Here is a 22306-nt window from a genome sequence, read left to right as displayed (position 1 = left end):
TCTAGAACTGGAGTGTATAGTCACTTTTCTGTTGTGGTAATAAAGATTATGAAGGAAAGGGTTTATTTCATCTTGCACATTCAAGTAACAGTCTATCCCTGAGGGAGGTCAAGGCAGAAACTCAAGGTAGGAACTTGGGGGCAGGAACTGAAGTATAGGTCACGCAAGGGGTCCTGCTTACTGCCGCAGTCAGCCTGCTTTCTTATACAGTCCAAGACCACCTTCCCAGGTTAGCACCACCACGATGGCTGGGCCCTCCCACCTCAGTCACTAATCAAGACAGTGTTCCACAGGCTTGCCTCAGGGCCGATATTATGGAGGCATTTCCTCAATTGTGTTCCCTCTTCTCGGATAATTCCAGCTTGTGTCAAATTGACAAAAACCCAACCAGGACATAGGGTTAAAGCTGGTTGTGGACCTCTACATGGTTGACGGTAACCAAACCTGGGTCCTCCTCAACAGCAGCAAGTGCTTTTAACAGCTGAGCCGTCCCTGTAGCTCCCAAACGCTCCATTTTAGTCACAGCTGAAAACAGTGTATAGTTGAGTGTGGTTTCACATAGTTTCTAAAGTGTCCCCGCAATGGTGAGGTTCTGTGTGGATGATTATCTCAGTATATTTTCCACTGCTGTGCCTTATAAAGAAGAGCAGTTCATTCACTCACAGTTCTAGAGGTTGAAGAGCATGACACGGGCACTCGTTTAACCTTGGTGAGGACATCACAGTGGGTGCCGTCAACCGAGGGAGTACAATACAGGTGAGAGAGCCTATTCAGGGCAGTGTAGGGTCATAGATTTTCAAAAGAACTAATCCAGTCCCCGAAGTCCCGCCTGATCCATTCCTGTGAGACAGCATTAATCCACTCATGAGGGTGGAGGCGCCTGACATAATTACTTCCCAATAGCTCTGTGGTAGTTTGACTAAGAATGGTCTCCATAGGTTCATATGTTTGAATGCTTAGTTATTTGGGAGTGGCACTACTTGGGAGGGATTAGGAGGTGTGGCCTTGTTGGAAGAAGTCTGTCATTGGGAGTAAGCCAGGCTTAGTGACTCTCTCCATGAGAGTCCCTGAGGATCGGATGTAGAACCCTCAACTACATTCTTTAGCACCATGTTCTGTCTGAGTGCTGCCATGCTCTCTACCAAGATGGAATTAGAATAAACCTCTGAAACTGTAAGCAAGCCCCAATTAAATGCTTTCTTTTATAAGAGTTGCCGTGGTCATGGTGTCTCTTCACAGCAATAGAATAGCGACTATGACAAGGTCCCACCTCAACATTACTGCCAACTTCCCAACCCATGAGTGAGCCTGTGGGGGAAAAACAGTATTACCGATCCATCCCATGGAAGCTGTAAAATGCACCTGTCCGTTCTGGTTTGGTTGCACTTGTTGGCTTATCATTGTAAATAGAAGTGGCCCAAAGACATTGGTAGATTTACAATCACATCGTGAGTATGAAGCCTACCATCAGGGATAAAGGCAGAGGACAAATGTCTAAAGTTTAGGGGTTGCAATATTCAACAGTTGAACATGGAGCAAAAATAGATGGACAAGGTCAAATAAAAATGTCTGTACCCAAAGACACAAATGCCACAATGTCTAAACTTCACTTTATGGTATTGGAAGAACAAAAGAACAAAAGGAGGCAAATATGGCACAATCTTGGTTTGCTGGTTCCGATCTGTAGGTTATGTGAGTGTTCATACCAGTCTCCGCTCTTACATTTGAAATTTTCCAATTTAAATTTTTCTATGCATTCTGAGTGTGTGGCCACAGTACTGGCGGTACAAGAATATCTGTATAGCTGCAGTGTACATGAACCGTCAGCAAAATAAAGATGTGGGGACAACCAAGTGACTACCAGTACATTTACTTATTTTTGTGGCTAGAGTTTTGATAAGTAGACTGGCCTGGCTTGGTAGTCATTACGTAGCCAACTGTGGCCTTGAACTCATGCCAATCCTTCTGTCTCCGCCTCTCAAGTGCTGGGATTATGGGTATTGCTAGCCTCGCCTTCGTAGGCGAACACCCATTGAGAATGCCCTATTCTATCTTACTCATGGCTACTTTTTCAATGGCCTCTGATCAAATTTCTCTCTATTCTTTAAACCTACACCCTCTGGCTCAGTAATTACCTATGGAATTCAGATATCCAACAGATACTTAATGCTATGAGGTAGTTACCGGATGCTGCAGATCTGCTGAGCTGTGCTTCCCTGTTTACACATCAGGCTGCCTTTGTTAACAGCTTCTTTGTAACTAGTAGTGGCTTCCTGGAGCCACGTGACAACTTGGAAAGGAATCCAAGAAAGCACCACAGAGTTATGGGTTTATTATTATATAGACTAATTTGAACATAGAATACATGTGGGTTTTGGTTCGATTTTAATATTTTACGGAAGAGGACATGCACTGAAGGGCACTGGCAACTTGACCGCTAGATGTCGCCACTGACAACATAAATGGTAAAGCAAGGGCTGGTGGTACTGTTTTAAAAGAACACTCAGAAATAAAACTATAAAAACACTTAACCAGTACACCCTATAAAATACTGAGGCGTAGTGTGAGCATGCTATCTCACACCTGTAATGCAAGCACTCTGGAGGTGGTGGCAGGAGAATTCCTGTGGGTTTGAGGCCAGCTTAGGTTACAGGTTGATTTCTAGGCCTCCTAGAGCTATAGTGCCAGACACTGTATTAAAAACAACAAAACTCAAACCCAGAGGGGCAGCATCAGACTAGCGTCCATGAGAATATCCAGGGCTGTGGGCACAAGAACAGTTCAATACTGCCTGAGTCCCAGTGGCCATCAACTCACTGGCCAGCAGAACAAGGTCATGACATGGTCTTCGAAGTAGAAGGAACTAATCTGCCTGCTCACTTTCAGAGCTCTGTTCCTTGGAGTTAGAACTCTGTATCACAAACCAGCAATACCCACCCTACCTCCACAGACACATGCATTTCCTATATAGATTTTACACACATATGTAACATGAATCTTAAAAGATCTTATTAACAAAAAACATGGAGCCAGACACTGGGGTGAAAGCTGAAAGATCAGAGAAGCAGAACAAACCACAGCCAACCTCACCTCACCAACTCCTCAGCCAATCCTGTTTCTACGAATCCCCAGACTGAAAGCCTCTGAGTCCTCACCCCTGAGGGTCTCAGTTGAACTGCCGCTTAGTTCCTGACTCCTCATGACTTATATACCATTCTCCACCCAGCCATGTCACTTCCTGAGATTAAAGGCATGTGTGCTTTCCAAGCAAAGGCATGAGATCTCAAGTGCTGGGATTAAAGGTGTGTGCCACCACTACCTGACTCTGTAACCAGTGTGGTCTTGAACTCACAGAGACCCAGACAGATTTCGGCTTCTTTAGTGATAGGATTAAAGGTGTGTGCCACCGCTGCCTGACCTCTGTGTCTAATCTAGTGGCTGGCTCTGTCCTCTGATCCTCAGACAAGTTTATTAGGGTACACAATATATTGGGGTACACACTATATCACCACACACATATATACACATGTATACAGCATGCTGCTTGAAGATAGCTCAGTGAGAAAGCCACACATATGGCTGCATACAGCACTTGACCTAGTGTGCTGCATGCACGCTGTACCATCTCCTGACAAGGCTCCCCCACGGATGAAACACCCAAGGATGCTTGTTCTTCAGAACAAATCTCACCACTGAGGACAAATGACTGGTTGAAAGCAAAATTCACAAGATAACAATACTTTCACTATGTGAAATACAGTTGATATTTTCTTTTCAATGTGGTCTTTATTTTTTTAAAAAATAATAACCAGCAAACTGATTTTACCGGATTAAATAAACTTTCAGACATCTGACACATCAGAAAACAGGCTCAGAGAGGCTTGATCCCCTGCCTCAGGTGGCTCGGGATTCTGGAGACACTAGCAGGTTTTGTTTAGGAAGACCCCAGGTAAGAACTGAAACGTCCTCGGTACACGGCCACAGACACCTGTCATCCTCTCCTTCATCAACGCGATGATGGAGAATCCTGAAAAAGCTCTGTGAGATAGGTGCATGGAGCAGCAGAATTTTCAAGGCACTTTCTCTCTAAAACGCAAACGTGACTACTTTACCATTTCCAATCCCTTCAGCTGTTCTTGGTGGTTCTCCGGGAAGTAAAAGAAGAAAAATTCTCAGCTCGTCCATGACTGCTCTTCCAGTGTGGCACATGGCAGGCGGCATCATTCCTCACTACCTCCTGGTTGGACAGAGGATGTGTCACTCATCAGTCTGCTCACGTTTCTTTACTTCAAAGTCTTCCTTGAGACCCTGCTTCCCAGCCCTTAGCTAAAGCGAGTATCCTACGGTCCAGAGCCGTCGGCACCCCCCACTCCCACCCCCTCCACTCCCGTCTCCATCGGACTAAGGCATTCTCCAGGTCATGTATCCCCCAGCACTGGAACGTGATACATGTAAGAATGCCAGGTGAGAAATCTGAGATGGCTCAGGGGTAAGAGTGTTTACTGCTGCCTGACAGTGATGGCGCACACCTTTAATTCCAGCACTCGGGAGGCAGAGGCAGGCGGATCTTTCAAGGCCAGCCTGGTCTGCAGAGCGCATTCCAGGTCAGGCAGGGCTATGCAGAGAAACCCTGTCTCAAAACAATGACAAAACAAAACAGCATTTATTGCTCTTGCAGGGGACCCTGAGTTACGTTTCCAGAATTCACATCAGTCAGCTCACAGCTCCAGGGGATCCAATCACCTTTGGCTCCCACAGGTACCTGCACACACATGTGCAGGTACACACGCATTGATACATGAATACACACAAAGTATATCAAAAGAATTCCAGCTGAGAGCCGCGGTGGTAAATGGCTTCCCTAGCATGTAGCACTGGGGGGTGGGGGGGTGGATTCCCATATGATACAAGTGTGATAAACATCTGAGGATAGTTTCATAGTCTTGATTTACCCTCAACTTAAAAGCCTCATTGGCCTATCACTGGGGATTAAGAAAAGGGTGCTTTTACAGAGCAGAACCCCACATCCTGCCATCTCAGGAACATGAATACAACTGACACTACCACGGGGGAAAAAAATGAGAAAATCCCATTTTGATCTGATCATGACTGACTCTGCTTTCCCCACTGGCTGGAGAACTCCATCCCCATTGCCGACTGGAGCCTTTCTTGATCCATCACGAGAGGATGAGGGACAAAGGCTTTTTTTTTTTAAACTTTTTTTTTTTCCAGACAGAATCTTACCATGTAGTCCTAGCCAGTAGTTTGTAGTTTGCAATATAAATCAGACTGTCCTCGGACTCAGAGATCTACCAGCTTCTGCCTCCTAAGTGCTAGAAGAGCCCTATTTTTTAATTGAAAAAAATGTTTTTCATACACTATATTCTGATCATGGTTTTCCCTCTCACAGCACTTCCCCACCCACCCAACTCCATGTCCTTTCTCTCTCAATGTATTTGCCAACTTTATTTATTTATCTATTTATTTTGGTTTTTCGAGACAGGGTTTCTCTGTGTAGCTTTGCGCCTTTCCTGGAACTCACTTGGTAAGTCCAGGCTGGCCTCGAACTCACAGAGATCCGCCTGGCTCTGCTTCCCGAGTGCTGGGATTAAAGGCGTGCACCACCACCGCCCGGCTATATTTGCCAACTTTATTTTCTATTTTCACATACAGAGTATATTTTTGTTGGGCAATTCCTGGAATTACTGGCATGTGCCACCATGCCAGGCCCCCAAATAATGTCCTCACCTTCAGTGACTTACGATCCACCACGAACAAGGGAGCAAACACTGAATGAGCAACCACTGAAAGCTCCTGGTAAGTCAGGCCTGTGGCACCAGCTTGGAATCCCAGCTACTAGGGAGGTTGACACAGGAGGAACACAGTTCAAGACATGCCTGGGCTATAAAGTGAGTTCAAGGCCAACCTGGGCAACCCCGTCTCAAAATAAAGAGTAAAAAGAGGCTGAGAAGAGATTCTTAGCATGTGCAAGGCCCTAGGTTCAATCTCTAGTACTGAAAGAACAAAAATTAAAACCAAACCTTAACTAGGCCTGAGCTAGTAGGGTAACAGCTCAGAGCTTGCTAGCAAAGAATAGTATTTCCAGATTATTTAGAACACACACACACACACACACACACACACACACACACACACACACACGAGGACAGGCTTGAGAAATGATTTGCTGAGAAATCTTTGTTCACATTAGGGAGGGTGAAGGGAAACCACCCTTGCAGAAGCTATGAAGATGTTAAGTGGTAACAGCAAAGTGTCCAGCAAGCAGATACACAGATTCTCACCCTAGCAGGAATATGTGCAGCTCAGCACTTTAAACTTACATGTAGCTTTCCTAGCAGTTTAGATGAACCCTTTTCTACTTCTGCTCATTGAGAGTTCAGTCCTTATCTGGCAGATGTGGACTGGGATGCTCTTACAGACTTCCATGATTCTCCAGAGGAGTACTGCCTTACCCTAGTACAGACCCCATTCTCACAAAGCCATGTCTGGTCACATGTGGCTCTGTTTTTCTTGCTGTAACAAAACATCTGACATTGATTCATAATGGAACAGTTTTATTTTGACTCACGGTTCTGGAGGCTGGAAAGTTCAAGACTGGTCAGTGCACTTGGCTAAAACCTTATACTGCTTTGACTTGCTGCAGAAAGCAGGAAAGCAGGGAGATGTGTGGAAGAACAGAGGGGATAAAGGGCAGACCTACTGTCTTAGTTACTGTTCTATTGTTGGGAAGAGACTCTGTCTTAGGCTACGCCTACTCCAACAAGGCTACCTGTCCTAATCCTTTCAAATAATGCCACTCCCTATGAGCTTATGGGGGCCATTTTCATTCAAACCACCACATTTCACTCCCTGGTCCCTATAGGCTTATAGGCATATCATAATGCAAAAATGCATTTAGTCCAACTTCAAAAGTCCCCATAGTCTATCAGAGTCTCAACTATGTTTAAAGACAAAAGTTTCAAAGTCTCTTCTGAGACTCATGACAATCTCTTTCTTAACTGTAATCCCTATCAAATAAAAATTTAAAAAGCAGATCACACACTTCCAACATATAATGTCACAGGATACATATTACCATTTCAAAAGGAATGGGGCATAATGAGGAAATACTGGATCAATGCAAGACCAAAAACCAGCTGGGCAAACTCCAAATTCTGCATCTCTATGTCTGATGTCAAAACACTCTTCAGATTTCCAACTCCATTCAACTTTGTAAACTCCAACACACTCCTCTCTCTTGGGCTGGTTCCACTCTCTGTTAGCAGCTATCCTAAACAGATATCCCAAGACTCTGGCGTCTTCAACACTTTGGGGTCTCCAAGGCATCAAGGCTTCAACTTCACAGCTTCATGCAATGGCTTCTCTGGACCTCCATGCAGGGACACCCTGGCACTTGCCTGGCCTCAGCAGATTTCCTTAGTTGCAGAGGGAGATTCCACAACCTCTTTCTTGTACCCTTGACTCTAAAACCAGAACCACATGGCCAAAGACGCCAAGTTCTGCTGCTTGCTGGGGCGGGAATGTGGTCCCCTTGTATAAATACACTTTCTGTTTCCAATGTTTTCCCTTCATTGTCTAAGCCTGGCTGTCTTGGAACTCGATCTGTAGACCAGGCTGGCCTTGAACTCAGAGACCCACCTGCCTCTGCCTCCCAAGTGCTGGGATTAAAGGTTTAGGCCATCACACCATACCCTAACTTTTCTTTAATTCCTTTTCACACGTTGGAAGCTTATCTGGGTAGGGCCTTGCCCTGAGGTCACCACTCCCTTTAGCATCAGGCTTTTCTTTAATCTGTTTATCTCCTTGAACACAGGACTTAGGAGGGCTAAAGCTATGTTTTAGGTTTTAATTACTATGCCTAAGCAATCTGTAGAACAAAAACGTCTCTAATCTGTAAGCTCCACTTGTCCAAGGACAGATAAACCTGTAATCCTCACTTGCCAAAGGACAGAACTCCCTGGAATTTGGGACTGTTCATGTAAGATACATGTTTCCACTTTTGTAAGTAAGGTGGTTGCCCCAACTGCACAGGGTGTGCTTGATCACATACATGTAGGCAGGAACTACGTCAGAGTATATGCTTGCCCCTGATTGGATGAAGGCAGGAAGTACATAGCTTTGTGGGTTTTGCCTTTATAAGCACCTGATGAACATAATTTGTAGCCATTCTCTGGGAATCCTGAGTATGGACCTGGCCAGTATCCATCATCCTGGCCGTTATTTAATAAAGCTCTCTTCAAATTTGGCTCAAAAATTGTGGTAGTGGTCTTATTCTCACCTTGTGGGAATAATAGATAGTTCCATTACACTTCCTGGTGCCCCTTTTCTCCTTAAATTGTATATTTTGTATTTTCCCTTTCTCAGCTTGCTCCTTTCATTATAGATCTGCATAAGACTGGCCACTAATAACCATACAACACAGTCAATACTAAGCTGTCTAGAAATCTCCTGTTGCAGTGGGATGGGTATTGGGGTACAGCATGAGTCTTGTAGATTGCTGGGTCCAATGGGGGTGGTGGTTTGGTGTGGGATCCTGCCCTCAGGAGTTTTCCCTGCTGGCTGGCAACTGGGGCAGAGATGGGTGGGGGTTCCTGGGGACTGGTTGTGTCCCAGGGCCTAGGTCCCAGAGGCAGGACTCTCTGGGCTGGAGAAGAGTCACTCACCTCAACTATGGCAACTCTCTCTCTTTTTTTTCCCCCTGAGACAGGGTTTCTCTGTGTAGTTTTGGTGCCTGTCCTGGAACTCACTCTGTAGGCCAGGCTGGCCTCGAACTCACAGAGATCTGCCTGGCTCTACCTCCCGAGTGCTGGGATTAAAGGCTTGCGCTACCACTGCCCAGCTGGCAACTCTTATAAAGGAAATCATTTAATTGGAGCTGGCTTACAGTTCAGAGGCTTAGTCCATTATCGTCATGGAGGGAAGCATGACAGAAGGCAGGCAGACATGGTGCTGGAGAGGTAGCTGAGTTATACATGTGGATTGCAGGTAGCAGGAAGAAACTGGGCCTGGCTTGAACATTCTTTATTTTGTATCTTTTTTTTAATGTACACACACAGACACAGTTTGAGGGAGTGACAGAGAAATAATCCATTGCTCCCGAATTTGACTGTGGGAGAATAATTGAAGATGAGTCATTTTTTTAATTTATTTTCCCCATTTTATTTATTTATTTATTTATTTATTTATTTATTTATTTATTTATTTATTTATTTATTTATTTATTATTTATTTATTTTTCTATTATCAGCTTGATACAGTATAAATTCTTATCCTAATAGTGAAATGTTTCATTGAGGCTTGCCCAATAATTGAGTAAAAACAAAACTTATTATAAGGCACAGTCATCCTAGGGTCCCCCCTACTATGTAGCCTCCCTGGTTCTGTAGGTTGCAGTCTGATTGTTCTTTGCTTTATATCTAGTATCCACTTATGAGTGAGTACATACCATGTTTCTCCTCCTGGGTTTGGGTTACCTCACTCAGGATGATATTTTCTAGTTCCAAAGATAAGCCATTTTTATGACATTAATTTTCTGAAACAAGTAAGTTCTACATTTTAATTTTCATACATCTTATATGAAACTGAACACACAAACACATTTCTCCATCAATCTCCACAACAGAAGAAGAACAGTGTCTAGAGGAAAACAACCTGTGTGAGCCCTGATGATGTCAGAACTACAATGTCACTGAATTAGATTCATTTTTGCTCTTTACAGTAATTTGAATCTGTGATGTGTTCCTTCCACACAACCACTGTTCCAAACAGGTCTGCAGACGTTTTCTTCTCAAGGAAAGAAATCTGCATCAAATCTTGGTGACATGAGGTACCGCAGTCCCATTTCCATAAACACCGAGGCTTCCCAGGTATATTCTTGGTGTTCTCCATGCTGCAGTTTCTTGGGGAACAAGAATAAGACAAAACCAAAGAGAATAAAGGAGGGCAATAAAGTCTTATTTCCAGAATATTGGCCATAACATAAAAACCACCCACTCCTGAGGTTGTGTGTGTGCCCTTGTAGCAAGGTCTCAAATAACTGGAATGCTGAAGAACTAGCCAGGACCCAGCCCAATAAAGACACTGCAAACTGATCCCAGACCCAAGGTGTAGCTAAGGGTAAGAGAGACACCATCATCTTTCTAACAACGAAGCATGCACCCAGGCTTTGCTCGTTACCTTGCTCGTCAACAAATCACTCATCCTGCAATGTTGCTTTAGCATAGCTCAGAGGTAGATTCAGACCAACAACTGGCCCCACAATGCTCAGCCACGATGTGATGTAGTTGACATTTCTAGGAAACAAGCGAGGCATATGTAATATAAATGCTGTATCGTCGTATCTGACGGAGAACCAGAGAGTGGCCGAAAGGAAGAGAAATGAGGCCTTTACCCAGGATGTGGGCTTGCTGGGAATCCCAGAAACCCTGATGCCAGCCACAGGGTGTAAGCTGCATTTGTGATCCTAGAGTAATGAGGATCTCTCACCCAGGTAGTTGAAGGGCAGAACAGAACTGGGGCCTCTGATTCCTCACGATGGCCCAAAGCTTTCATCTGAATTTGAGCAGCTGTTGAGCTGGCTGAGGGCGCCAGTGAGAACAGTGGTGTTGAAGTCAAATGCCTGGAGTCAAGTCCTAATCCCGCCCCAGACTAGCTGTGTGACTTTAGCAGAGTCACCTAACTCCTCTGTGCTTTAGCAGACTTCTTGTCTGAAAACTAAGTCAAACAGTGTATTCAGTTATTGGGATGCTCATCTAAACCTCAGGACACTTAGCACACAGCCAAAATCAACGTGTTCACCATTACTATTAGCAAGAATATTTCTGATTTTAGCCTGGCTTTTAGAGTCGCATGAATAGATTTATACTTTTTAAGTCAGAGTAGAGTACGATGTGTCCTGAAGGTGTTTCTTACCTATTGATTTTCTGTGAACTTCTCAGCACTGCGGTCATGAATTCATTTGTCTTGCAGGGATGCAGAACAAAGAATGGTTGCCCAAGTACTGGGTGCTCCTGCAACAATTCAAGCTGTCACTGAACGACTTCGAAGTTAAACAATCTGCCTTTCCTTTTTACACCATTTCTCTCTCTCCCTCTCCCTCCATGTGTGTTTGCACACAAGCACATGTGCACACGCACATACGTGGCAATCTGAAGACAATGCAGGAGTTGGTCCTGGGCTTGACGTCATGTCATCAGGCATAGTTCCATGATAAAGTCAAATTTAAACAAAATCGACCTATAAATCCAGCCCTACAGAAGATGCTAGAAAGAAAACTCCAACCTAAGGTTAACTACACCCATGAAAACACAGGAAATAAATCATCTCACACCAGCAAAATCAAAAGAAGGGAAGCAAACACACACATACACATACACACACATACACACACAAACACCACCACCAGCACCACCACCACCACCACCAAGAACAATAACAACAAAATAAGAGGAATCAACAACCATTGGTCACTGTTCTCTCTCAACATCAATGGTCTCAATTCCCCAGTAAAAAGATACAGGCTAACAGAATAGATGTAAAAACAGGATCCATCCTTCTGCTGTCCCCAAGAAACACACCTTACCATCAAAGATAGATATTACCTCAGAGTAAAAGTTTGAAAAAAAAATATTCCAAGTAAATGGGCCTAAGAAGAAAACTGATGTATTTTAATATCTAACAAAATAGACTTCAAATTAAAACTAATTAAAAGAGATAGGGAAGGATTCTATGTACTCGTCAAAGGAAAAATCCACCAAGATGACATTTAAATTATTAACATCTATGTACCCAAGTTTTTAAAGGAAACACCATGGAGGCTTAAATCACATATTGATCCTCACACACTGATAGTGGATGACTTTAATACCTCACTTTCACTCATGGACAGGTCATCCAGACAAAAACTAAATACAGAAATACTGGAGCTAACAGAAGTTACAAATCAAATGGAACTAACAGATATTTACAGAACATTTCACTCAAACACAAAAGAATATAGCTTTTTCTCAGCACCTCATGGAATTTTCTCCAAAACTGACCACATACTCAGACACAAAGCAAGTCTCAACAGACAGAAGATAACTGAAATACTTCCCTGCATCCTATCAGGCTACCACAGATTAAAGCAGGATCTGAACAACAACAGAAAGTTCACAAACTCATGGAAAACGAACAACACTCTACTGAATGAAAAAATGAATCAAGACAGAAATAAAGAAATTAAAGGCTTTCTAGAATTCAGTGAAAATGAATACCTAGCATACACAAACTTATGGGACACAATGAAAGTGGTGCTAAGTGTTGAGTTCATAGCAGTAAGTGCCTACATTAAAAAAGAAACTGGAGAGATCTTATACTTAACAACTTAACAGCACATCTGAAAGCTCTAGAACAAAAAGAAGTAAGCACATCCAAGAGGAGTCGATGGCAAGAAACAATCAAACCTGTGAGCTGAAATCAATGAAATAGAAACCAAGAGAACAATACAAAGAACCAATGAATTGGTTCTTGGAGAAAATCAGCAATATAGACAAACCCTTATCCACACTAAGAGACCGAGAGAATATCCAAATTAACAATATCAGAAATGAAAAGGGGGGCATAAAAACAGACACTGAGGAAATCCAGAGAATCATAAGGACACACTTTAAAAACCTGTACTCCACCAAATTGGAAAATCTAAAAGAAATGGGTAATTTTTTCAATAGGTATCACTTACCAAAGTTAAATCAAGATCAGATATAGCGTTTAAATAGACCTACGACCCCTAAGGAAATAGAAGCAGTCATTAAATGTCTCCCAACAAAAAAGAGCCCAGGGCCAGACAGTTTTAGAGCAGAATTCTACCAGAATTTCAAAGAAGAGTTAACACCAATACTCTTCAAATTATTCCTAAAACAGAAGCAGAAGGAACTTGCCAAATTCATTTTATGAGCTCACAGTTACCCTGATACCCAAACGGCATAAAAGAAGAGAATTACAGACTGATTTTCCATGAACACAGATGCAAAAACATTTAATAAAATACTTGCAAACCAAATCCAAGAACATATCAAAAAGATCATCTACCATCAATAAGTAGGCATTATCCCAGGGAGGCAGGGATGATTTACTATACAACAATGAGTAAATGTAATCTACCATATAAACAAACAAAGACAAAAACCACATGATTATGTCATTAGATGCAGAATAGGCCTTCGACAAAATCCAACACCCCTCCATGATAAAAATCTTGTAGAGATCAGGGATACTAGTGACATACCTAAACATAATGAAGGCAATTTACAGCAAGCCTATGGCCAACTCCAAATTAAACGGAGAGAAACTCAAAGTAATTCCACTAAAATCAGGGACAAGACATGGTTATCCATTCCATATCTACTTGGTATAGTATTTGGAGTTTTAGTTAGAGCTCACAGAGACTTAAAAAGCAAACACTGGGCCTACATGGGTCTGCACCAGTTCTCTGTGTATCTATTATAGCTATTAGCTTAGTACTCATGGGACTCCTGACTACAAGAACGAGTGGGTCTCTGACTCTTGTGCCCGCTCTTGGGACTTTTCCATCTGCTGGGTTGCAGTGTCCAACTTCGATATGATAGTTTTTGCTTCATCTTATTATATTTTATTTTGTCATGTTTGGTCATTACATCTTAGAAACCCATTCTTTTTTAGTGAGACAGGAAGGGAGTGAGTGGATCCAGAGGGGAGGAGGAACTGGGAGGAGTAGAGGGAGGGGAACTATTATAATCAGGATATACTGTATGAGAAAGGAATCTATTTTCTTTTTTTTTTAAATTTTACAAATAAAGTTTTATTGGAATAGAGTCACATCCATTTGTTTACTCAGTATCCATGGCTGTTTTTATGCTAAAAAGTCAGGGTTAGGTAGTTCTGAGACAGACCACATGGCCTGCCAAGCCCAAAGTATTTACTTTCAGGCCTTTTATGGAGCACTCAGGCTGACAGCTAGCTGAGTGACAAGTGGCATTTCTTACTGTACACTTGCATCATTCTCGGAGGGATCCAGGGGTCACAGTCAGTGAGAATATGCAGATTGGAGCCTAGAATGGGGCGCACACCTGTAAGCTAGCAGCTGAGAGGTGGAAACAGGAGGGTTGAAGAGTTTGAGGCCAGCTTGAGCTATATGAGAACAAGTCTAAAAAAATAAAAAAAAAAAAGGGGATGACACGTGGTTCCAGGTTTTTGTGACACTCAGAGGTTAAAGAAGGAAATTACAAACGCAAACCACTAGACAGTATCTCTAGGCAAGAATTTCAATGAACTATAGGAGAGTAAATCAAGAGCCAGTACAATATACACAATTATCACTTTATGGCATTCCTTGTGTTGGCAACAGTACACCTCCTGCTGACCGAATTCTAAGTGGCTGACAGATTACATCCACTGTGTCAGCATATAGGCCTCCTTCTCTGAAGGAGAGATGAAGAGAACACTCCAAAGGTAAGAGGGAAAGGCCAGGAACTGTGTTCAGGAGGCACCCCCTAGGGTCCCTGTGCCCAGGACTCAGAACTTCAGGGGAATGACAGGCCAGTATTTTGGCTGCTTTTTGTCACAGTACTTGTCAAAGCTCAGCTGCACAGCAGCCTCCATGGCCAGGATCTTGGGGGCACTGTCCCCATACAGGCGCTGCATCTCGGCTCGACGCCGCTCCCCGGGCTTCTGGGATGGGGGCTCCGCTGACCGGCGGTGGTTGTAGTACAGGCCGTGGTCGGCATTCACATAGTCTTCCAGGCGCTCCGCGTCTACCTGCTGCTGTCGCCGCCGCTCTTCTCGGTGCCTCTCGGTCTCTGCAAAGTACTGGCGGAGCTCCTCGGTGATTTCCATACTGCTCACGTCGTATTCTACCTCATTATCTGAATCGGACTCCATCTCTTCCTCTTCATGCGGGGTTTTGTCTTCTCCTGTGGAGGCCTGGGCTCTACTGCTATGGTACAGAGGCTGCCCAGAGCTTTGGAGATGTGGAACACTGTAGGGAGGCTCCTGCCAGGCCGTGTGCTGGCCTTGAAAGTTCCAAGGATGCCTAGCCTCATAAGCAAGAGAGTTCCACGGAAGAACTCCAGGAGGAGAGAACCACAGGGAAGAGAAATAGGAATCCCTGGACTTTCTGTAGGCATTCTGGTGGCTTCGCATCCAAAACATGGCATGGTGATAATGTCGCCAGTATCTGGCATACACTGGGTGAGAATACCAAGATGCAGTAGCGCTCCATTTCGATGCCATTGCTGTTATCTCTGCTTGCAAAAGTCCAAGTGGGCACTTGTGGAAATGCAGCTTGCAGATCTCAGGCGGTGGGCAACCAGGGGCCCAGTTCTTGGTGGAGGGGGGAGGGTGAGAGCTCTATTTTCAATAAAAGGAAAAAATCCTAAAAAATGAGGAATGATCATACGAGAATTACTGGTTAGTCTGCAGAGAGACCCTTATAATTTACACTAAAAATCTTTATCCAGTAAAACAACTTTCAAGAATGAAGGTAATACATGCTTCTGGGGAAATGGACTGAGAACTGCTTGCTGGAAAGGTCTGTTTATAATCTACAGTAAAGGAGGTCCTTCAGGAAATAATATCAAAGGAAAACTCAAATTCACAAGAGGAAAAAAAAAAAGAGAAAGGAAGAAAAGCTTCCTAAGTGATGAAGGTGAAGGTAATAGTGAAGGCAGGCATGGTGGCACATGATGGTGGCACATGCTTGTAATCTCAGCACTTCAGAGGCTGAGGTGGAGAATAAGGAAGTTCAAGGCTAGCTGGGTCACACAGTAACATCCTGTCTCAAAACACAGATTGGATTTAATACATTTAATTTAATAAATTTAATAAAATTTAATTTTATTCACTAATTTAAATGACATAAAATTATATAAGAAAGAGTTATGGTATTGTAGTGTTGGCTTATGGTGGGACAGATGATGGTAGCAGGACAAAGGAGACAGGAAGGAATGGTGGATGCCACAGGAAGTTACTGTGTTAGGATAAACACTGGCCACAGGAAGTTACTGTGTTAGGATAAACACTGGCCACGGGAAGTTACTGTGTTAAGATAAACACTGGCCACTGGAAGTTACTGTGTAGGATAAACACTGGCCACGGGAAGTTACTGTGTTAGGATAAACACTGGCCACGGGAAGTTACTGTGTTAGGATAAACACTGGCCACGGGAAGTTACTGTGTAGGATAAACACTGGCCATGGGAAGTTACTGTGTAGGATAAACACTGGCCACGGGAAGTTACTGTGTTAGGATAAACACTGGCCACGGGAAGTTACTGTGTTAGGATAAACACTGGCCATGGGAAGTTACTGTGTAGGATAAACACTGGCCATGGGAAGTTACTGTGTAGGATAAACACTGGCCACTGAAAGTTACTGTGTTAAGATAAACACTGGCCACAGGAAGTTACTGTGTAGGATAAACACTGGCCATGAGAAGTTACTGTGTTAAGATAAACACTGGCCATGGGAAGTTACTGTGTAGGATAAACACTGGCCACTGGAAGTTACTGTGTAGGATAAACACTGGCCAGAGCTGCACTCCTGTCATTCAATGTTACTAAGGGTTTTGTTTGAAGAGAATTTAGAGTTCAAAGGTCCATTTGGCTATGAGACCCTTTAAGTGTGTTGCTAACCACGAGAATCTTCTGGCAATGTGTCAAAAATATCCTCAATTGATCACGTGGTTAAACCGTATGTATTTCAATATCTAATGCTTTCTAAACTGTACTAATTTCTCTTAGAGAAAATTAACCAGATTATTAATTATTTTTCAAAGACAGATGGAATATTAATTTTTTAAAATACTGAAAGTAAATTCTTATTTCCCTGAACCTAAATGCTTGGGACCAGAAGTGTCACACGTTTGGAGGTTTGGGAATATTTTCATACCTTTTACAGATTGAACACTTCTCATATAAAATCCCAACTCTAAAATGCTTCAAAATCTGAAACTTTTGTTGATGTTCAAAAGTTTTGGATTTCAGACATTTAGGTTAATGACACTGTGTCTACACGGGGCTGGTGAACACACAGCTGTGAATCTCCTGAAAACCAATAGTGCTCACGCTATATAGAAAAATGTTGCTTGTTTGAGTTTGATGTGATTTGAATTCATATATATTCTCATTTATTCATTTATCAAGCAATAATTCTTATATAATTTTCAGTTTTTATGAAAAAAAGATCTGTAATTTAAAAATGTGGTTACTAGCCAGGCAGTGGAGGTGCACACCTTTGATCCCAGCACTCAAATCTCTGTGAGTTCAAGACCAGCCTGGTCTACGGGGCTACACAGAGAAACCTGTCTTGAAAACAAATAAACAAACAAAAAATAAACAAAGGAAAAAAGTGGTTACTTTCATGGAGACTTTTTTTTTTTTTTGAGACTGGGTCTCATGTAACCCAGGCTGGCCTCCAAATATACATACAGCTGAGAATGACTGAACTTTTGATTCTCCTGAATCTATCTTATAAGTGCTGGTATTATAGGCATGGGCTACCACAGCTAACTCTCATATCCCTCCTCTTCCTCCTCTCTCTCTGACACAGAGCCCCTCATGTAGTCCAGGTTGGTCTTGAACTCATTATACAGTAGAGGATGACTCTGATTCTCCTTGATCTTCCCACTCTATGTCTCATCACAGACACAACACCACACTAGCTCCTGGAGACCTCTTTTTGTTTGTTTTGAAAATAATTTAATTGTTTTAAATTAGGTGTTAAGTTTCTGTCTCTGTGTGGGTGTATGAATGTGAGTGGAGGCACCTACAGAGACAACGGGCAGTGGGTCCCCTGGAGCTGGAGTTAGAGGGTTGGGAGCCACCATGTGGATGCTGGGACTCAAACTTGGTTCCTCTGGAAGAGCAGCCAGTGCTCTTAATCACTGAGGCATCTCTCCAGCCCCACTCGTGGAGATAGTGATGCTACAGAAGCCACAAAATTCAGTTTATACAGTGGTCTCGGCCAAATATTGTCAGGTAATCAGGTCTTCTATTAGTGCTAGCCCTGGACAGCAGGGGAAACTGGGGTAGGAGGTGCAGCAGCCACCTGCATAACAAAGAAACTCTTTATGTTTGCAGACAGTGAAGGATAGAGGTCTCTGAGCTTGGGGGTTGGGAGTGCCAGGGAGGGGGAGCTGTAAAGCGGATTTCTAAATGGTCTTATAATAAAAAAACCCAGAGCCAGATATTGGGGTGAAAACAGAACAAGAACAAGCCACAGCCAACCTCACTTCGTTAACTCCTCAGCCGATCCTGTTTCCACGAATCCTCAAACTGGAAGCCTCCAAGTCCTCACTCCTGAGGGGATCTCAGCTGAACTGCCTAAAAGCCTCTAGTTTCTGGTCCTCACACCTTATATACCTTTTTGCTTCCTGCCATCACTTCCTGGGATTAAAGGCGTGTGTCCTTCCCAAGTAAAGACATGAGATCTCAAGTGCTGGGATTAAAGGTGTGCACACCACACCTGGCTCTGTTCCCAGTGTGGCCTTGAACTCACAGAGATCCAGATGGATCTCTGTCTCCCTAGTGATAGGATTAAAGGTGAGTGTAGCTAGAGTTTTCCTGCCTGGCCCACAGTCAGGACAAATCTCTCTCACCTGCCAGTCCCACAGCCACTCAGACCTGACCAAGCAAACACAGAGACTTATATTGGTTACAAACTGTATGGCCGTGGCAGGCTTCTTGCTAACTGTTCTTACAGCTTAAATTAATCCATTTCTATAAATCTATACCTTGCCACGTGGCTCGTGGCTTACTGGCATCTTCACACGCTGTTTCTCATTGTGGCACCTGGCAGTGTCTCTGACTCAGCCTTCCACTTCCCAGCTTTATTCTCCTCCTTGTCCCGCCTATACTTCCTGCCTAGCCACTGGCCAATCAGTGATTTATTTATTGACCAATCAGCAAAACACTTGACATACAGACCATCCCACAGCAGGTGTGTGCCACCATTGTCTGGCCTCCATGTCTAATCTAGTGGCTGGCCCTGTCCTCTGACCTCAGGTAAGTTTTATTTGTTAGAACACAAATAAAATATCACCACCGGGAGGTCTCTGAGCTTAGAGGGTGGGGGTCCCTGAGCTTGGAGGGTAGAAGTCTCTGAGCTTTGGGAATGGGGGGGTCTCTGAGCTTGGTGGGGTAGGGTCCCTGAGATTAGCAGATCAGTGGTGATATTAGATAGGGTGTAAGGCTGCAGCGTAGCAAGTCAATCCTATTGCCTCACTCTCTCTTGCTAGGAGCATAGCAGTTTTGTGATGGTACTAGACAGGATAATAAGGCATGGCTGATCTCCTCTACAGGGGCAGGTTCTGTGATCTCACATTAGTCTTTTTCCGCTTATGTAAAATAAAAAGAAAGAAAATGACTCCAGAGAACAGCAGTTAGAAGGAGGTAGTATCCAAGGAGTTTAGGGATGCTGACTTTGATTCTGGATCCCTCTGGGTGAAACTGGGGGATAGTGGGGTTAAGGTCAAGCTCCCCTCTCTCTTCACCCCATGCAGTGGCCAGCTGGTGATACGAGTCAGGGGCTGTACTCATACATCAAGAGGATGCTACCCATGTGAGTCTGTATGCACACTGGATGGTAGTCTGGATGAGTTTCCAGCTGCACTAGAAAGGAGTGGTTGTTTCTTGATCAGGAGTGTGAAGTCCCCAAGAAGTCTCGGGAGTAGGTGAAGTCAACTGGGCCGCAAGTTGCCTCTGAGAGCTGCAGCCTTTCTAGGAGGCACGAGAGCTCAGCTCACGTCTGGTGTAGTGTGGGCTATGCTATCCCGGAGGGCCTATCAATCACAGTGTGTGGCATCATTTTGTAAAAGTTGCTTTTGGAAGTCATCTTATTTTTATTTTCTGTGTTAATGCATTTTGTCTGTGTGTATGTATGTGCACTATGTGTATTCCCAGTGCCTGAGGGGACCAGAAGAAGGCATCAGAACCCTTGGAACCTAGGACAGTTGTAAGCCATTAAGTGGATGTTAGGAACCTACCCTGGTCCTCTACAAGAACAAGTGCTCTGAACTGCTGAGCAACAGCTTCAGCCCCAGGTGTTTTAAATAAGGAAGATTTTTTTTTTTTCTGGGTTGGGGACAAAGATGTGACGAGATGGATTTCAGGTGATCAGGTCCTTCAATAATGCCGGCTTCTCTCAAAGAGGGAAGCTGGAGGAGGAGATCCAATGGGAACCCCTCAGTGTTTCTGAGCCACATTCAGTCAGCTGCTACTGTAGGCCTAGAAATTTGTGTTCAGACCAAACAGGTGTCTTAGTTAGAGTTGTCATGGCTGCGATGAAACACCTTGACCAAAGCAGCTTGGGGAGGTAACTTAACATTTCCAGGTAACAGCCCTTCACTGAGGGAAGTCAGGACAGGAACTCACCCAGGGCAGGAACCTGGAGGCAGGTGCTGATGTAGGACACGGAAGGGTGCTGCTTACTGGCTTGCTCCCTTTGGTTTGCTTGGTGCTTTCTTATATAATCCAGAGCCACCAGCCCAGGGATGGCATCACTGACAAGCCTCCCCCATCAATCACTAAGAAAACGCCCTACAGGCTTGCCTAGAGCCTGACCTTATGGAGACATTCTCTTAACTGAGGCTCCCTCCTCTCAGATGACTTTAGCTGTGTCAAGCTGACATAAAACTAGCCAGCACAGCAGGGGAGAGAGTTTCTAACGCTCTGATGTATGTGACCAGTGAAGACAATTAGGACGATATTTTTCAAAGCCACTTCTCTGCAATGGCCCTTTCTTTAAAACTGATCCCATCAGGAGATAATATCTGCATTTTCTACTTTCTCTGTAGATAGCCAGATCCAGAGATGAAAGCAGTCCTTGGAATTAAGTGTTGGACTCAAAGAATAAAAATAAACTTCTCCACCTGATTTGTTTAACACGCATTTTTTCTTTTTTTCAGAAATGAAAGAACATCAGACCTGCCAGGATCTTTTTAGTGACAATCATCTTAGATCCGTCTGAGAGGCAAATTCATGTGTGAGTGCTACCATCTGCTGTCAGTACTCATGAACTAAGCAGATGTGCTTGGAGAAAACGGCCATGAGGAAGTACACAGGCAATGGTGTGCTAGGCCGACAAGTCAATAAGCACCTCCCTGGAACACAGTTCTCCTAAATGGTTTTCTGAGGAAATAGAAATGATGGGTCAGATTTCTATCTCTGCAACTCCAGAGGAGTTATACAGGCACATTCCCTCATGAAATTTAATTTTGCAATGGTTAAATGTCTCATAAAGCAAGTCTGACATGAATCCTGGGAATTGCTTTAAAACTATTAGATGTGACTATCAGAAGGAAATTATAATACTGCACCTTCTTACATGTAATAAACATGATGAGTCACTTGGTTCATTTCTTAATTCTCTCAGCTCTCTGGGACGGCACAAACATAATTTCACATACTGAGCTTTCATACTCCAGACTGATCATCGCTTCCACTCTGAGCACATTCCTTGGAAACAGAGAAAGGTCAGGCCAGGCAGTGGTGGCGCACGCCTTTAATCCCAGCACTCAGGAGGCAGAGGCAGGTGACCTCTGTGAGTTCAAGGCTAGCCTGGTCTACATAGCAAGTTCCAGGACAACCAGAGCAACAGAGCAAGACCTTGTCTCAACAACAAAACACAGTAACAAAAGGAGAGGTATCCTCCGTGTCCTCCCCTTGTGTAGGAGGAGACTGCGCACTAGCAGTGACAGGTGGTATGGGTGCCCTCAGCCACAGCCGCAGTCTGAGGACGGCTTTGCTCTGGCCACTCTGAGCAGTGAGTAACGAGGGGTAAAGGCCCGCCACTCCTGTTGCTCATCACACTGCAGCTCCTCTTGCACTGGACTAGACTTGATGTCTAGGATAGTCCCTTCCTCCATCTCTCCACTCTAGTTCACCCCTTCAAACATCTACTTATTTACTTTAAGATCATGTACATTCATAGACTTCTCTAAATAATACACAGAGTTCAGAAAATATAGAGAACACAGAATGAAACTGGATTTGATCACCCGTGAACTTCCTTTCAGACCCTTTTACACACACATGCTCACAGTTTCTGCGGCATTTTGTTTACTGAGCATGTATTTATTACATGCCTGCCCTGTGTCAGTCCCTGCCATATAGGGCTTTTGGTGATCCTAAGTATTGTTATTTTCTGTTTTACTATTTGTTTTATACTTTATAATTTTGTTTGATCTGAATCTTTAAAAGTGTGTGTGTGTGTGTGTGTGTGTGTGTGTGTGTGTATGTGTGTTGTATGCACATGCTCCTGCACAAATGCAGATA

General features: G+C 43.7%; 1 protein-coding gene and 2 long non-coding RNA genes across 4 annotated transcripts in view; 1 reads left to right on the top strand and 2 right to left on the bottom strand.

Moving 5' to 3' along the window:
• Positions 1-9242: 9242 nt before the first annotated feature.
• The window catches only part of LOC131921684 (uncharacterized), an 84693-nt gene continuing 71629 nt past the window's right edge, over positions 9243-22306 (bottom strand). Inside the window, exons 1-4 of one of the 2 annotated variants that reach the window (XR_009382061.1) lie at positions 14106-14191; positions 10933-11030; positions 10198-10313; positions 9243-9919 (exon numbers count right to left, since the gene is read on the bottom strand). This is a non-coding gene — a long non-coding RNA (uncharacterized LOC131921684). Of the gene's footprint in view, positions 9920-10197; positions 10314-10932; positions 11031-14105; positions 14192-22306 lie in introns of those variants that run through there. The other variant, XR_009382062.1, reaches the window with a different exon arrangement.
• LOC131921682 (gem-associated protein 8-like) lies at positions 14287-15580 on the bottom strand. Its single transcript, XM_059276414.1, has one exon. It carries the CDS (start codon positions 15265-15267, stop codon positions 14551-14553), a length of 717 nt encoding a protein of 238 aa, XP_059132397.1. The 5' UTR covers positions 15268-15580; the 3' UTR covers positions 14287-14550.
• LOC131921685 (uncharacterized) lies at positions 16578-21383 on the top strand. Its single transcript, XR_009382063.1, has 2 exons — positions 16578-16724; positions 20938-21383. It is a non-coding gene; the product is annotated as an uncharacterized LOC131921685 (long non-coding RNA).

This window comes from Peromyscus eremicus, chromosome 11 (assembly GCF_949786415.1).
Source record: "Peromyscus eremicus chromosome 11, PerEre_H2_v1, whole genome shotgun sequence".
Taxonomy (NCBI): domain Eukaryota; kingdom Metazoa; phylum Chordata; class Mammalia; order Rodentia; family Cricetidae; genus Peromyscus; species Peromyscus eremicus.
This window is presented reverse-complemented; position numbering and strand designations above follow the sequence as displayed.

Excerpts from the sequence above, each read along its gene's own strand:
- LOC131921682 (XM_059276414.1), bottom strand. The coding sequence starts at position 15,267 with ATGGCATCGAAATGGAGCGCTACTGCATCTTGGTATTCTCACCCAGTG.